The sequence below is a fragment of the Thalia democratica genome, chromosome 3 (genome assembly GCF_965202585.1).
Source record: "Thalia democratica chromosome 3, ktThaDemo2.hap1.1, whole genome shotgun sequence".
Taxonomy (NCBI): Eukaryota; Metazoa; Chordata; class Thaliacea; order Salpida; family Salpidae; genus Thalia; species Thalia democratica.
The window spans coordinates 10461417-10480033 of NC_139167.1; the positions used below are offsets into that span (position 1 = coordinate 10461417).

At 22.3% G+C, this 18617-nt stretch overlaps 2 protein-coding genes across 2 annotated transcripts in view; both read left to right on the plus strand.

The window, feature by feature from the left end:
• LOC145832083 (uncharacterized) overlaps positions 1–10253 on the plus strand; it is a 192157-nt gene extending 181904 nt beyond the window's left edge. The window contains exons 3-4 of the mRNA XM_082939443.1: positions 9715–9851; positions 10071–10253. Coding sequence (XP_082795569.1) covers positions 9715–9851; positions 10071–10253 — 320 coding nt within the window. The remainder of the gene's footprint in view (positions 1–9714; positions 9852–10070) is intronic.
• A 2355-nt stretch (positions 10254–12608) lies between these two features.
• Positions 12609–13228, plus strand: LOC145832084 (uncharacterized). The gene is made up of 2 exons (XM_082939444.1): positions 12609–12809; positions 13034–13228. The coding sequence occupies exons 1-2, from the start codon at positions 12609–12611 to the stop codon at positions 13226–13228; spliced, it is 396 nt and encodes a 131-aa protein (XP_082795570.1).
• The last annotated feature ends 5389 nt before the right edge of the window (positions 13229–18617 follow it).

The window sequence follows — 18617 nt, forward strand, 5'->3', positions numbered from 1 at the left end:
CATTATATTATAGTACATTAGACTGTATTTATTACTTACAAAACTTTTAAAAAAGTTTCTAATAATAAATAATCTTAAACTTTCGTGATAATACTGTCAATTTATAAGCACGGTAATTATTAAACAACACCTTAAAGTAAAATTGAAATACGTACTGACTGTATATAAAACTATTTTAAGTTGAAAAAGAATCTAGTTTCAAATAGGAAAATTCTATGGCTAAAAAAAATGTTGTAAAAATTTGTAAACATCTTTATGCAGTCCAAAGATATAAACGACTCAAAAAGAATGAAAGTAAGTTGATACTTTTATTGCTGGAATCATGTAAGGACCCAAAAATAGTCTTAAAAGTTTTATTGCTGTTTTTTTAAGAATATTATTATTTTATTATTCACCAAATAAATATTGAAATATTATTTAGTTTTATAGAAACAAGTACCGTATTATTACTTAGCTAATGCAATTTAAACGGTGCCTAAAAAGCGTACTTAGTACAAAACAGAAAAAAATTTAAAAACACTTTAAAATAAACTCATAAGTAAGAATAGTATATCTTCAACAGGTTAACAAAGTTCAAATACATTTTTGATTAAATGTCAATTGTTTCTTAAAGTAATTTATTTCTAAAAATTTATATGGCTTACAAGATAAATAATTAATTTAATCTTCATGCATAACATATTGACACCAGAAAAAAAATAGTATGCTAAAGGCTTAATCTTTGGTTAGACACGTTTCGTAACTTAAAATGAACTAGAGGCATGTCTGAACAGTTCTATTCAAACTTTAGTTTATATACTAAAAATAAATTAATAAAATATTTACTTACAACATTGAGTCATCATTTTATCGCAAGTTATCTGTTAATATTAAACTTAAATTAAACTATTAATTTTAATAAGTAAATAATACAAAATATTTTGAAAAAAAAGTTTAGTGTGCAATAAACAGTATTATTAATTAACATTAAAAATTAAAAAAAGAAAGGTTCATTACACTAATTCATTTAACAACTCAAAACTTGATATTTTTATAGTTATCCTAGTTCAGTGAAATAAATCAAATTTAGTTGAGATCGTTTCAATTCACTATAATAAACAAAATAAATTGTGCATAAAAATATAAGATTTAAAGTAAATAATAGTAATTTTTTATAATTTAGATACATTTTATATGAATTTTAGATAAATGTAATAATAAGTGTAGATAAATATAAAAGTTACGTCAGGTTTCTATGTTTAACAATTTTTGGATTATATTTCAAAATAAATTTTTAACTAGACGTATCAACGGTACCGCTTTTTCACTAGGAATATTTTAAGCTACAACGTGGCTACAAACCAATTTACTAACATTCGTTAAAATACTTTAACTTTTAATAAGTTTATTTTTCGTTTCAATTGCATACTTATTGTTAAATACTTTCGATAAGATTCTAAAATATTTTTTTTGACAAAAGTGTTTACTTACTTTTTCGTTGTCAACTAAGTTTATACTTAAAACTATTATTCATAAAAGAACATTGAAATTTTATTAAAAAAAATACTATAGAAAACACTGTTACTAATTTGAAAAATTGAAAAAAAATAGCTTTAGTAGATGATTAACTAAATAAAATTAATGCATAATTAGTTTTATTTTCGAGCATATGTAAATAAATCAACAATTAAAAGATTTTCACTAACTAAAAATTTTGTATTCACATTTAAAACCTAGTCATGATTTAAATTTAAAGCATCAAATATTTTAATAAATTGTAATGCTTTGCGATAACTGCTTTGAGTTCTTATTTTAGAATCAATATCTAACTTTACGCTATTAAACAGCTAAATCATTTTATTTGTTTACTATTATGACTAAACATATATTATTTTTAACAAAATCATAGTTATATGTCTTTTAACGTTTAATTCAATTTTCCTTGTTCATACGATACAACACGTTAGTAAAATGAAAGAATCTCGAAAAGAAAATCTTATGCTACTGAAAATTAAACATAATTTCGAAATTAATAAATTATTTAGAGTATTAATTTATTAATAATATTTTTAAATAAATACTGTTCAGTACTATTTTAATTTAATAGATTTTTAAACAAGTTGTTTGAACTAATTTAGTTTTTAGTACAATAATGTTTATAAAAAATACTTACTAAAATATAATCCTTATTTTGTTTTACTAAACTTTGTCACAGTTTCACTGTTAAAAATCTAAATTTAAGAATATTTTACAATTCTTGTTCGTTGCTTTGCTCTTAAAGTTTATATGCTTAAAAGCTGCATATACTCTTAATGAACAAAAAAACCTACCAGTTTTAATAATTTAACTTGCATTTCATAAAAAATGTAAATGACAAACTTAAACTTTTAATTTTTGATCGTAAATTAAAAGCATTTAGTTTGATCACCATTAGAAATGTTAACAGTCCTAAAAAATTATTTTAAAATTTAGTTTAGCTACTAGATTTACTGTATTATATTAAGTATAAATTATTTTTTATATGTAGACAGTTTATATTGAGTAAGTAAAAATATTAGATTAAAATACATTCATAAAAGTAAATACACAAATTAAGGTTGTTTTATGTTATTATTTGAAGTTTGATAAATTGACAAACAAGGCATACTTTTGTAAAAAATGTTTAAGCTTTAGTTTAAAAGCAAATACCTAAAATTTAAATGAGTTTATAATTATCAATTAATTATTTTAAAAATGAGTTAACTAGTTAAATAAGTTCTAAACAAGTTAAATTCATTCATAATAGAAACATTTGAAACTATACAAAAAAAACATATCATATTAAGTTAAATAAAAGAACTATTTTCTTTTAAAGAAATATATAAGCTCTGTATACATAAATAATTTAGAACCCTAATTAAAATATTAGTTCAAACTTTGCCTAAATAAATCATATATCATCTCACAAAACAACATATAAAGTAGCAGTTGATAAATTTTCGAATAAGTTAAAAACTGTTATACAATATAATCATTAAAAGATAAATTTTAAGTCATTAGAAATAAGAGCTTTTGTCATAGGATATGAATTCCTAAAAGCTTATTCCTATTTAAACTTCATGCAAATCTTCTTCCACAAATATCACATCCAAATGGTCTATCTCCAGTATGAATTCTAATGTTTTAATGAATTCTGATCAAACGAGCATAGATTATAATCTTATTTTGAGCTGACTATTTCTGAAACGCTGAGTTTTGAATGATTAAGCTGTGTCAATTTTTTCAACTTTACCCAGATGCGTTCGCTTCAGTGCAGTGTGAGCCCGCTTAGTTAAATTTCAGTAGTAGTTTTTCTCCACTATGGCTGCCTGATGAGTCCTATAAGGATAAAGATGGTCGCGAGTCGTCTCGGATGCTGTTGTTGTTGGTCGTGTGATTAAGTTCATTATTTATCATCAATTAAAACTTAAATAAGCTTAAATTATGTTTAAACTATACAAACTTTTATAAATTTGATAATGCAATATTTAAAAAAAAAAATAATAATAACCTTTAAACATCTAGAGAGAAATTAGATTCTTTTATAAGCCTTATTAATTCACAATGATAATAGTGATTTAACTTTGATAGTAATTTTTAGATAAAGGTTTAAATTTCTAAACATTTTAAAAAGTTTTGTTAACAAAAGAAATATGGAAATACGACTAAATTAACAGTAAGCAAAAATTTTTAGTAATTTACGTTGTAATAGAAAAAACTTATTCTAGTTTGTGACACTCTAGAAGTAAAAAAAATATTAAAAAACTAAGAAACAGAAGGTTTTATACCGAAAATTGTGAAAAATATTTAAAAGAAAACACTTTTCCATTGTAATTCTACAATAATACAGCAATCTCTAACGTTATTATCTATATCTCGCAAGCCCTAAACTACAGTAAGAATAATAAATTCTAGTAAATTTTTGAAGTTTAGATCATTAAGTGATTCAATTTTTAAAGTCAATTATGAGTCGCTACTATAATTTTGTAAATAAACAATGCTTGAATAGTTTTTATTTCAAGCGCAATACATTTAAAAACAAAATAAAAACAGAATAAAATATTTTTTTATTGATAGCTAGTAATAGGTTAGTTGCCGATCTACCACTAATAAGTTACTCTATTAAGTAGTACAATCAAACTTTTTTCTCGATTTATTATCTATTATTTATTACTATTAAAATAAACTTAAAGTAGATTTTTAGTTACGAAAAAATTTTGAACTACTTTTTTTAATTTTCTAATTTTTCAGAGAAAAACTATCTTTTAAAACAAACAACTAAAAGAGAAATAATCAGATGTAAACAAATCAGTACTTTGGATTAAAATAAGTCACACTATATGCAATATATCAAGTTTTATAAATTGTTAAACGTTAAAAATACATTTTTTTGTTTTTTTTAAATAAAGCAAATTATTAATTTTTGATGTCACGAAATCATTTTGACATAGCATTTAAAAATTAGAACAACGCCTTTTGTTAATAAAACTGAACATAACATACAATTTAATTTATAGCTGACTTTTTATTTGCTTTAATATTTTTAAATTTTTATGTTCTTAAGATTTTTTTAAGCTTTGTCAGATAATATATCTTGTGCTGAAATATTTGATATGTTTATATTTTTCTTTACTTATAAATAATTTTTATAGCTTTTCGAATATAATGTTGTATTTTCCTTAGTCATCACAAAAAGAAAAAAGGAAAATGTTAGTGTAAAACTTTGCTTGACTACTAATTCTACATAATATGGTTCTAACATTAATCTATACAGTATTTTTCAACAAGTTGTTCATATGAGCAACAAATATTTAATGATAGCAGTTCTATGAGTTTAAAACTTATAGGTCAAATGTCTGGCTTTAAAATTAACAAAATATTTACTGTTAATTCAACATGACGTCATAAAGTTCAAGTTCGTAACAAATTACTTCTGATGGAACCTTTAAGTTAAAAGCATTGAAAAAGTTTTCAAAAGAACAATTTTGTTCTCACTAAATTTTTGTAGATTGTTTCATAAAGCTACTATTAACTGTTATAATCTTGTTTTAAAGTATAATTATTACTGTTTTTCTTTACTATTATTTTAAAGCAATCGAATTTGATTGTGAATTTAAATTTGATGATAGTAAAGTAATACTAAATATCTTAATAAAATAGTAGCTGATAAAACATTTTGATATATTAATTACAGTTTTAACAACATTTGTAATATTAAAAGTTTATCTTTTTATAAACTGCACAAATTTATTATATTAACATAGCTTAAATCATTGGTACAGATTTATTCATAGTATTTTATTTTCTTCTTTGTTTTTAAGCAGTAAATATAAAACAATCAGATTGCTGTGAATGTAAAGTATATTCAACAATTTTCTGTGATGTGTTAAGTGTGTAATATGTTAGCAAACTTGTCTTATATAAACTGAATTTAGTTGTAACATATTGCTTTGAACTTCACGAAATTTTCTTGCCTAAAAACAATGCAAATAAAATTACTTTAGTTATAATTTTAACAAGGCTGGATAGTATTTCAAAACGATTCGTTTCACATAAAAATTATATTTTTATTATTAAAGTATTTCATTTCTTTACATAGTTCTTATTTTTTACTAACAAATGCAGTCATAGTGGTATTTCATTTGTTTGTTTTTAAGGAGATAAATTAAATTCTTTATCAGCCAAACTTTGTGGCTGTAAACCTTGCGAATTGTTCAAACCTGTGTTATTAACTCTCATTAAATTGTAGTTTTCGAACTACAATTAGATACTTTATCATAGTTTTGTACCTCTAATATAGGGACAACTTTTTGTTTTTATGTTGAAACTAGTTAGGTTGGATCGTTTCTTTTACTAGTAAAACTTTTTCAAACAATATTTCGAATTAATTCATAAGAATTAAAATATTGTTGTGAAAACTTTAAAAGCCTATAAAAGTTTTTTATTTAAAAAAAAGAACTTAGTAGTTCCTGTTTTAAATTTGAAATTCATGAAAGTGTTTAATTGTTTACTGTAATCCACCATTTTGGGGTTATCTTATTTCAAATATCGGATAAATTTTTTTTAACCATTTTATTTTAGTTTTTTTGTTTTTGAATAAAGATCCTTGATAAGACATAAAACCTTAGGCCGTGGTGTATGAGGTGTATAATCACTTGATATTAAGGTACGTTCGCTCACTTAATATTTAGAATAAATCATTTTTGTTGTTCAATATACTTTTTACAAGACATCACGATATGTTAATAAAAACATATGTTTTTTATAAGTGTAACTAAATGTTTAAACTAAGTTTAAAACATAAGGTAACCAGTTTAGTTTTTATTTAAAAGTTTCTATACAAATTACTGTCCGAAAGGTTGCCATTCTATGGTGTAAATACTAAGTATAAACACTGTAAATAAATACTGTACAAGTAATTAGAAAATATAAAATCGATTTTAATTAAGACATAAATTGATAAATATTAAAAATGGGTAGATTTCAAATTCTCATGAAGGGTCACTTTTGCGAGAAGACGCTGTTGCAAGAAGTTTATTATGTACGAAGGGGCATTGTTGCAAAAAGACACTTTTGAACGGGTTTATTTTTTTAAATTTATTTTATTTATTTTTTTTTTCGTTTTTATTTATTTTTACTATCACTGTGACTCTTAACCCTTATTTTTTTCTTTTTTTTAAAAAGCTATCTTTTAGTTTTTAAGTTTTTTGTTGTTTTTTTATTTTATTCTTTTTTAAGTTTATTTTTGATTTGCTTTTAGGTAAAATGACCTTTTTTGCTAAAAATACTCTTCGTTTAAAAGTTGCTTTGTGCAAAAGTGTTTTGTACAAAAATGTCTCATGTGTAAAAGTGTCTTCGTGCTATTTGCTGTTAATCGTTTTTTGAAATTATTTATCGGGTAAGCATTTTATAATATTATCTTCACAATGTTTTGATATTTGATGTACAATAATTTCGTCTGGTTACTTGAAAGCATAAAACTTTTGAGTACTGTTATTTATGTCAATTTTAAATACCATATACAAATATGCCCGATTGTAAAATTCAAAGACCCACAACTATCCGACTGTCAGTGTAGCAAAAAAATAACATTTTTTAATTTAATTAATAATGATTATTTTAAAAAGTTTACTTTTTTGTCTAAACTGTTTTTATGTGAGACATAACTAATGTACGTTTTAATATAATAATCATTTATTAAACATGAAATCCCTCATAAGATAAATATATTTTAAAATTTACAATTCAGATTAATAGTAGCCACACTTTGTAGCTTAAAATACTCACTATGGCAAAACCATAATCATTTACTAAATCGTTTTGTTTTATAATTTAAGTTATTATTAGCGATTGTTAATGAAACAATATGACGTCACTACTGTAACTTGAAATATAAAATATAAATTAAACAAGTGTTAAGTAAAGTATCTTATAATTTTTCCCTAGACGTTTATCCTATGAATACAGTTGACGTACTATCAGTTTTAGAGTTTTTTTTTTTTTTAATTTCAAAAAAAAAAAATAAATAAACACAGTTTTGACTTACAGGTGTTTTTTTGTTACACACTGTAAATTACTTTAATGAAAAGAATTAATTAGGTTTTAAAAATGTTATTGAACTTGTTTTAGAAAAATTTTTACCACAAAACCGTGGCTTACCAAGAGTTTATTTGAAAATCGAAATCTAGTCTCTTGCATTTAAATATTATTTACAGTCACAAATTCAAAAATAAAACAAGTCAACTATTTTTAGTTCAAGTTATTAGTTAAATTGTTAAATTTAAATTTTTATAACGGTTATATGCATCTTTTAAGCTCTAAAAACATTTGGATCTACAAAGAATATGAACCGTTTATAAGCAATTAATTTAACCGATTTAAAAAGTTGGACTTTGTGGCGAAATTTAACAAAGTAAAAACTTTAGTTTCGTAGTCATTTTAATTAATGTTTATGTTTTAACTGTACACTTATTTAAAAAAGCAAAACAAAGATATAAGTATGCCTAAATAGTTTATCAATTCAATTAAACAGTTCAATTTTCAAGTAGTAAAACTTAGTTCTTCAACTTTACTACAGTGGCATGTTTTATTAAACATACACTACCAAATTGAAATGTTATATCGTTATTTGTTTTAATCTAACCTTTAATGTATAAAAATACAACTTTTTGAAGAAAATAAGTAAATTGTAAACGTTTTATTTTGAAAAATTGTAGCTTAAACTAAATTTATAATTCAAACTCTACTGAGTACTGATTTTTTATGACTCACTATCTAAAAAATTAAGTTGTTTTAAAATGAAATATGTAATTTTATAAGTTAGTTGTTTACTTTCTTATAATCAGAACATAATGTTTTAGTAAATATTTATTTATTTTTCATAACAGGTTTTATTTATATTTGTTACTTCAAATTTTTTCTTAACTTTAAAACCAGCTTTTGTCATCTTTTAAAAGTTTTATTTTATAAATACTTGAAATAAATTCGATAAATTTACGTAAAAATTTTATTCATTTTTTTGTTCATTAAACAATTGATTAAATTAGCTTTTGACTTATAAAATTTTCTAAATGACTATTACTTGTAAAAGTTATTTAATAATAAAACTAACTATTAATATATTTTATAGCAATTAATGTGAAAATTTTATTGGCTAAAACAATAAAAGAAATTAATAAAAAGCTAATGCTTTTTGATGCTAATTGATAGTGTGCAAATGCATTTTAAAGTACAATAGTCACTAAATTTTTATTTCCGTTAAAACTTTTTCTAGTAAATTTGTCCTCTAGAGTTATAAAAGTCATAAAATAATAAACATTCATATTTGAATTAAAATAAGTTTTAAGGCACCATTCTAATCAAACAATAATACATTTATTCTGCTCAATATTTTTTCATACCAGTATAAAACTTAATTTTCTTATCAATTTCATAACTTCAGTCAAAGTACTCATAACCATGTTATGTTGAAGGGTTTTATATGTAAGTTTTTTAAGATATTCTAAATATTCTATAAAATATCTTAAAAGTTTATTAAACTAGTATGTTACCATATTTTGTAAAAGTATAGTTTACTTTGTTTTGAAAAATATAAGTATTTAACTTAATTTTTTAAGTGAAATCCAATAAAACAGTTATTTGAAATATTTTTTTGAAGTTTAAAGCTTAACTTCTACAAAAAGATATAACAACGTGTGTCACAAATTATTTTACTTTGATCATTTAAACAAATATATTTAATTTCAAAAAAAGTAACACAGCTTATATTTTATTAAAACATTTTTTAAAGTTTGAAGTATATTTTTGTTTAAAAATTTTTATTTTTCAATTAAATAATTCAAGTAAACTGTTATTATTTCAAAAGTTGAATGATTAGAAAAAATGTTAAAGTCAAAAGTAATTCACAACTTCAATTGATAAAAGCAATTCGGCTAAATGTTGTTAAAACTATTGAATTCAATGAATTAAGTCTTAATACTTTTATTTTGAGCTACACCAGTATCTTTTTTTTTTCTTATACCAATACTAAAATTGATAATAAAATTGTTTTAAAAAAAAATACGATTTTACACAAAATGTTTTTAACACTCATATGACTTCAGGCAAATAATTTAAAACAAATGTTATGAGTTTAGGATTGTAAAGCATTACATAATGTCAATCGATGAAAAAAAGTATGTATGTGTAACTTGTGGGAAATGTTTAAGTTGAAATCAGCATTGGCTCTTCACAAAAGAGTTCATTCAGGAGAGAAACCTTACATTTGTGATTTTTTTGACAAAAGTTTTACACAGAAAAGTAATTTGACAAGACATCAACTTACTCATTCTGGTTTGAAAATTTATCAATGTGATGTTTGTAAAAGATGCTTTTCACATAGGCATAATCTAAAACATCATGCAATTGTTCATACTGACAATAAACCATTTAAATGTGAACAATGTAATAAAAGTTTTACACAAAATACTAGCTTGAAAAGACACATGTTGATACATAGTGGTAAGAAAAATTTTCAGTGTGATTTTTGTAAAAAGAAGTTTGCTCAAATATTTTATGTAAATCAACACATGTAGACCCACACAAAAGAAAAGCCTCATAAATGTAAAACATGTAAGAAGACGTTTTCTCAGAAATCAAATTTAAACACTCACATTAGAATACATACTGGAGATAGACCATTTGGATGTGATGTTTGTGGAAGAAGAATTGCACAAAGTTCACAAAGAGACAGTCATTTAAAAATTTATAAACAATGACAAAAGGGCTTACTTTTAATGACTTGATATTTATCTAAAGAGAAAAATATTGTTAAAAAGTTTTTTACTAATTCGAAAATTTATAAATTGCTATTCTATATAATATTTTGTGAGAAGATATATGAATTATATTGCCTAAGTTTTAATTAATATCTTAATTAGGTTTTTAAATTTTCAAAACTAAAACATTTAAGTAAAACAAAATGTTTCCTTAACTTAACTTTATACAATATGTTTTTCAATATTTACATCTTTTTGTTTTTATCTTCTAGGTAATACTGATTTTATAAAGAACTTATTTAGTGTTTATATGCGGTACGTTAGAGTCATTGAAGTTATTTTATATTTGTTTAAAGAATTACATGTTAAAATAATTATAATAATATTTTAAACGCCTTGATGGTTAACTTAAAAAATCATTTGCACATGTGTATATTTCAATAAAGATTATAAAATAATTGAAATTCGTATTTTTACTTGTATAACTGTATGTTAGATTGTAAATTTTATAGTATTCTATTTTAAAGTAAAATATAGAATCTTCAATTTAAGAAAAAAAAATTTAATTTACATTTCGAATTCTAATAGAGTAAATCTATTCCTAAATTATACTTCTAAAATATTCTTTTAGATTTCTATCATTAAATATTGTTTAATTATTTTAAAAACAAAACTATATATTTTAGTTTTTTTAATGATGATCGTATTATTATTTCAATTATTATAAGCAATGTGTAAAATCTTCATTGCAAATGCTAAAATACTTATTTTGTTTAGATTTGAGTTTAAGAATATTTTGATACAGTTGAAAAATCCGAATGCTATAATTGCTTTTTTCGTTAAAATGTAAGCTTGTTGTTGCCTGATTATTATTACACATAATTATCAAATAAATTATGGAATATAAACGAAAAGCATGATAAATACTATTTTGAATGAATTATTATTAAACGTGTGAAAAATAACACCAACTATATATTATTACATGTATTTATGCATTCTAAAAAGATTAATTACCATAAAATAAAATCCATAAATAAATAAAAAACGACTTATTTTTCAATGTCCGCATTACTTGGACGAGTTTTTATGATAAAACTTTGCAAATATATTCATTGCTCAAAAACGTTGTGAATTACCCAAAATAAGTTTTTAATTATTTTTTAGGATTATTTGATAATTATTTCTTATTTTGATGGTTTTATTAGTGATAGCATATACTGAAATATACCTTTTATATTATGTAATTAAATTTTTCTACATTAATATTAATTTTTAACCAAAGACGTATGATCACGTTTACTATACTTTATAGTTTATAAAAATAGACCTTTATTGTACAAATCTATTTTTGTAATAAACATAATACAGTTCTAAGCAAAATACAATAAAACAATATTAAAACAAAATAAAGTTTGCGTTATCTAATTTTGAAAAAGGCTTACTAAACTGTATACATACTTATTTATAATTTCTGTACAGCCACCTAATTACCCATCATATAACAACTAAAACATAAAAAACATATTTTACTATATCTTTTTCATATGATTTATTATTATTTTCAGTAGTTTTCGCATAGTTTGTCAACTTAGTATTTTTTATTACAGAATTGCAGTTTGATAATCTTATTAGTGGTCAAATTATAAACTGTCTGAAATTATAATTATGCTTTATGTTTTAAAATAATACCATAATCCCTTAGTTATTTTACTGTTATTAGAGATAAAAATTCCTAGGTAGTTCGTGCCAAAGAATTTTAAGCGTTTTAAAATAACAAACAGTTATGTTTAAATAAAACAATTTTTATGTTATTACAATAATTATTTTTTTCTATTCAATTTGTCGTTTACTAATCAAAAATTACAGTTTTTTTTTATCAAATTCAATAATTTAGTTTTAGTATTTATAACTTTAACATCTTCGATGGATATGTTAATAAGTCTTCTGAAGTAACCATTGTATTTAATGTTTTAAGAACTTATTAAAAAAGTGACATTAATCGTTTTACAAACTTTATTTAGTATGATAAGCATGTTGAAAAAACTAAAAGTAGAACAGTATTTTTTTCATAAAATTTAATATAATATTATTTAAAACAAAATTTACTAATAACTTTTTTGGATATTTTCAGTTACATATAGTTGAGTGTATAATAGAGAGATTTATATTTTATGGTGTTAAGCTAATTACTGTTCTAAAATAATAAATTTAAAAGTTAAATTTTATACTGATGTAAAAAATTTCAATTTTTTTTTGTTTCATAAATGACTTGTTTAAATAAATCGTAGTATGAAAAATGAAACATTTCTTATTAAAAATTTAGGATTATTTTGTATTATTAATACAACGAAAATGTCAGTCGATGATAAAAAGCATGTTTGTGTAACTTGTTGGAAATGTTTTAAATTGAAATCAACATTGGTTGTTCACAAAAGAATTCATACTGGAGAAAGACCCTACAGTTGTGAAGTTTGTGATAAAAATTTTACACAGAAAAGTAATTTAAAAACACATCCACTTACTCATTCTTGTTTAAAAATTTATCAATGCGATGTTTGCAAAAGATATTTTTCACTAAGAAGTACACTAAAACAACATGCAATAGTTCACACTGATGAAAAACTATCAAATGTGAACAATGTGATAAATGTTTTACTCAGAAATGCAACTTGACAAGACACATGTTGATACATAGAGGTAAGAAAGATTTTCAGTGTGATGTTTGCGATAAGATATTTACTCAAAGTAGTGGTCTAATACGTCATATGTTTACTCAGACTAAAGAAAAGCCTCATCAGTGTGAAGTTTGCAAGAAGAAATTTTCACAGAAATCAAGTCTAAATGTTCACATTAGAATTCACACTGGAGATAGACCTTTTGGATGTAATGTTTGTCATAGAAGATTTTTAGATAGATTAAGTAGAAGCAGACATCTGAAAATTGTAAACAATGACATATGTTCTTATTTCTAATTACTTAAATAGTTTTTAATAATGAATATATGCATAAAAGTTTGTTACTTACTTGACAATTTTATACAGTAATATTTGAGCTGGTTTACGATTTATAATGGCTAAGATTGAATCAATATGTTAACTAGGTTTTATAAACAATACTAAATAGTTTAATAAAACAAAATATTTTTTACTGTAATTTCATATATAAATTATTAAAAATTTCATCCGTTTCTTATATGTTTTAGTTAAAATTGAGTTATTTATAACTTATTTAGTCTTAATCTGAGATGATATTGGAGTCGTTAAAATTTAATCTATATTCGATTTTATACTTCTTAAACATAATATACAAATTTTATTTACTTTATTTTTTACTTCCTTTATTTAGTATGAAAGTTCTTTGCAGGCCATGGCTTTTGTAAATACTTATATTTTAACTAAATATGAAAGAATAAATGCAAAAAAAATATATTATGAAATAAATAAAATAGGTAGCACATTTTATTCCATACAAAATAAAATGTTATATTAAATATGGTTAGTATAGTTAGTATAAGTATCTTATCAATTTTTTAAACTTAATAAAATTAAAGAAAATACGTGTTGTTATAACCATGTGAATTAGATATTTACAAAATCTCTCAGTAACGTCACTTAGATTTACCTACAAAATTATCGAGGGATAGGGGTTATGGTGATAGTAAAATAATAAAAACTAACTAGTTAAAAACATATCAAAATTAATAAAAAAAATAAACAAAATTAAATCAATAACAACATAAAAGAACACTACCGACCGTGGTTAAGGGTTAAGGGTAGCAGTGATAGTAAAAATAAAATTTAAAAGTAAAACGCAAAATCTAACCCGTGCAAAAATGTCTCTGTGCAAAATTGTCGCTCGTGCAAAATGGTCTTTGTGAAAAAGAGATCATTAGTACAAAAGTGTTTTAGTGGAACTTAATCTTTTCGTGCAATTTTGTCCGCTCGTGCAGATTTTACACTTACCCATTATTTACACATGTAGCTTAAAATCGCAAAACTATATACTTTTATGAATTTATTTTTCAGCTTGGTAACTTCTATAGTTTACAAATGTTTGACAAATAATAGAGACTCACACTATAACTGTAATTTATATTTAAAAAACATTTTCCTTTATTGTATTATTAGATTAATTCAATAAATTTTTTTTGAAGATTTATGTCAAAATGGCTATTTAAAAACATAACAAACTTCTTAAAATGAAAATAAAGCGATAAAACGAATCTTTTTATACTTTAAACTATTCAACTTTTTAGTTTGATGTACATATTACAGTACTTTGTTTATGTTTAAACTACAAAAAAAATTGTATAAATATTCAACGAACTAAATCTTACTGATGAGCGTTAATTAATTAATTTGGGTCAGAAAAATCTGAAAACTCAAATCTATTAAACTTTAGTTTATTTTTCATGTGATGTCGTTTATATTCACCTAAAAAATATAAAATACAATTAATGCATAGTTTTAATACTTGTATTAAAAAAACTTTTCTATTATGAATTATGAAATTCAGGGTCAATTTTTGTAGCTTTTAAGTTTAAAACCACTTTTATTAGCATGCTAATAATAAAAGCAAAGTAAAGATGTTTGGCTTATATGTTGATTTAAACAAAGTTAATAAACTACAGAATAGTAACAAAAAGATTTTTGATCAACTAATACTTCAGATAAAGTAGAGTTCTTGTTTATTAAGTCATCTATCACTCTTGTACTATCAAAATGAAACCCAAAATAAAAGACTATTAATTAAATGTTGTTTATAAAACAATTAGTAATAAAATTTTAAATGAGTATAGTTTGTAGAATAAAATTAAGGTTTTTTCAAAAATACACATTATAACCGTTTTTAAAACCCGTTGTAAACTTCTTAACCACTTTGTGCTAAGTTATTAAATATATGTTGGTAATATTAAAAATGTTTAAACTAACTTGTTAAAGATATTTTAAGATTATTTTCTGAAAAATTAATTTTCATTTCATTAATAAAATCATTTTAATGAAGGTTGATGTTGTTACCTAGTTGCCTTATAAAAGACCTTCTAAAACGTTTTGCATAAAAGTTTAGTGTTAATTAAGCTGCATTGACGTCATATAACTTCGCACCGCAAACTTAGTTTAATTAATATTATAAAAAGATATTACAAATTTCTCAATATGTTAGTAATAGGTGGGAAAAATTTTAATCACACTTATGTGACAATATTTTAATAAGTTTCTAAACATTAAACATTTTTTGTTGAAACTATTTGGTTTTTTACTTACGAAAGCTTTGCTTAAATCCTATTATAACGACCAGTCTAGTTATACCATATGTTTTTCTTACAGAGTCTTTTGAGTAAAAATTTAATAATGGATACAATATGTGATAAAACTTTTTTTAGTTAACTGAGTCATGTTTGAATTAAAAGTTTGTTAAGAAATTTCATATCTGAATAAATCTTGCTAAAAATATGTTTAAAATTACTTATCTATCTATTTATTATCATCTATAGAAAAAACTAAGCCTTTAAAGGGTTATACTGGAATTGAAAATTAAAAATTTACGATATCAGTATGTATTTTTTGGTCTTACTAAGTTATACTTGCTTAAAAAATTTGTTAAAAAGCTGTTTATTTTGATAAGTTTAGCTAAAACTATGGTATTTGATATTTATATTTTGTCTAGTTTTTATCATTTGTAGAAAATATAATGAGACTATAAAGAGGTGGATTACAAAAGTATATATTTTTATAACTTAATGATACTTATTTAACTTTAAATTTACAGCCACTGTTGTTGTTTAAAATTACCTGTGTACTTACTTTTTAAGTTGAAAAATAATCTTATTTATATGAGTTATTGATATATTTTAATCGTAATTGAAACTTAAACAAAACTACAAAACGTCAGTATTTTAAGTAAATTTAAGTGTAATAAAATAGATTTATTAAAATGAACTGCATTTTAAAATTTGTGTATTTCAATAGACTATTATTAACGGAATTAGACGAAATTTTTTATATAGAAGTTCAAATAAATTTTTATTTGCCGGTTTTAAATTATTATATCATAAAACATAACAGTTATGATTATTTATTTTCAAAAGTATGCGTTCAGATAATTTTTAAAGCGTTACTTTAGTAAGAACCATAGTCATGAAATATCTTTAGTTTCTGCTTGAAACAACAAATCTAAAAAGATTTTCTTTTAAAATTTGTTTAATCCGTTGAATTTACATTGATGCTCTATTTATTTAATTAGTACACTTAAGTTACACTTTTATTAGTACTAATAAAGCATTTTATTTTTTTTAATCTACTCTATAAGTTGTGTTAAATTTTATAAGTTATCAAAATTTTTTTTTTTTTTTTTTGTTACAACAACATCACCCACGTGTAAAATACTAATGATCGTGAAAAAAAAAGTTTTTTCGTTTATATATATATTTTTAAATTAATTTGAAAAAAACATAAATTTGAAACAAAACCTTACTTAGATAAAATATACAAATTAATAACAAAAATATTAAAACAAAGCACAGTTATCATAACTAAAGGAAGATAAATTAAATTATTAAGTATACTGGAATAAAATTAAAGTCAGCTTATAATAACAAATATTTGTAATTTTTTATCATAAAACGGTTTTCCTAATTTTAGAATATAAAAAACAACAGGTGTTTAGATTTTTCGCATAAAATGCTGTTTAATTAAAAACTATTAACAAAAAGTCATTAAGATATTTAAATACGCATAAAGAGAAATATCTTAATCTGATTCAGTTGGCTATAATAAAATAGAAAATTAAACAAGTGTATTATGAGAAAGTAAATGTCGCTCGTGATTTAATAAAATATTAATCAAATTTATATAAATGTAATTAAAATAAAATGATTATTATTAATTAGATATATACGAATTTAGAATAGTTAAAATTATTTTGTTATTATTAAATAAGCACTTAGACTTACTTACATGGTTATTTAAAATCTTTTTTATAAATGCAATTTTGGTTACAAAAAAGAACTATCTAAAGCTATTGGACCGAACTGATGATAAATAGAAATATATAGTTTGAATAAATGTTATACAGCATTTCAGTTATATCCAGCAAACTTAAGATGCTTCGTTTTTAATCCAAAAACACTTACACTGTTATAAATGTTCGATTTTGATTTGACAATTATCATTAGAGTTTTTATGTTAAAATTAATTGATTTCTATTTAAGAAGTTTGTTTAGTCTAATATGTAAAAATTCTAGTATTTCTTTATACAGCAAGACTGTTCTGTTTTTCAGATATTGTTTTAAGTTCAAAATAAAAATAAAATTTAGATTTTTTATATTTCATAAATATTTAAATAATTATACAAACTTTAGTTTTGATAGAGAATAGTAAGAAAATTGTTCACAAACTTATTCATTTTGTATCTAAATCACTTTTTTTTTTAACAATGTTAATAATTTACTAATGAATAGGACAGCACTTTAAGGTAAATAAATAATCCTTGTAATCAGTTTAGGTGGCTTTTAGTTATTGTTGTCAAGCAACTTATGAGTCTTAAGACTCGTTTTTATATCATTAACTTAAAATTACTTATCAAACAATAGTTTTTTTATTTTTATGTATAGTTTTTAAATCAACGTTACTTTTTAAGTGGTAAAATATATAAGTTATTATATAATTAGCAAAAATTTGTTATACTTATGTATTTTGAGAATAATGTATTTTAGTTTGTTTGATCTAATGTTTTTCAACACATGCAAGTTTTTGAGACAAGTACTCCATTATACTGAATGACTTATAAGAAGAAGTTTTAATGTTTTATTTTCAATGTTCAAGTCCTTAACTTAATTCTAAACTTTGAAGAGAAGTGATTGTGTGTCAGTTATTCAAAGTCATAGTTATATAAATATACTAATAATTTATGCAATACTTAAGATTTCATTATATATCATGGATTAAGCTAAGAAATTAAAAACTTTAAAATATAATTAGTCACTGTTAATGACCTATAAATACTTGAACTAATTTTACCATGATGGTTATAATTATAGCTTAAAATATAACTCTAAAATAAGCTACAGTTTATCAGTAAAAACATCATTATGTTTCTTTGTATAAAAAATAAAGAAAAAGTTAATTTAAACTTAACAAATACAATTTTTATATATCTGAACTAAAATAGTTTAGTTAAAAAAGTGTATGTTCCTAAGCTAACAAATAAGAAAACAAACAAAATTTTGAAAATATATTCGCATAAAAGACTTATTTAGAAAAAAACTAAAAAACTTGCTAATTTAGAAAGCTTATAAGAATAATTTATATAGATTTTTAAAAAAATCAAGGCTCTTAGTGACGTCAAAAAGTTTTAGCATTA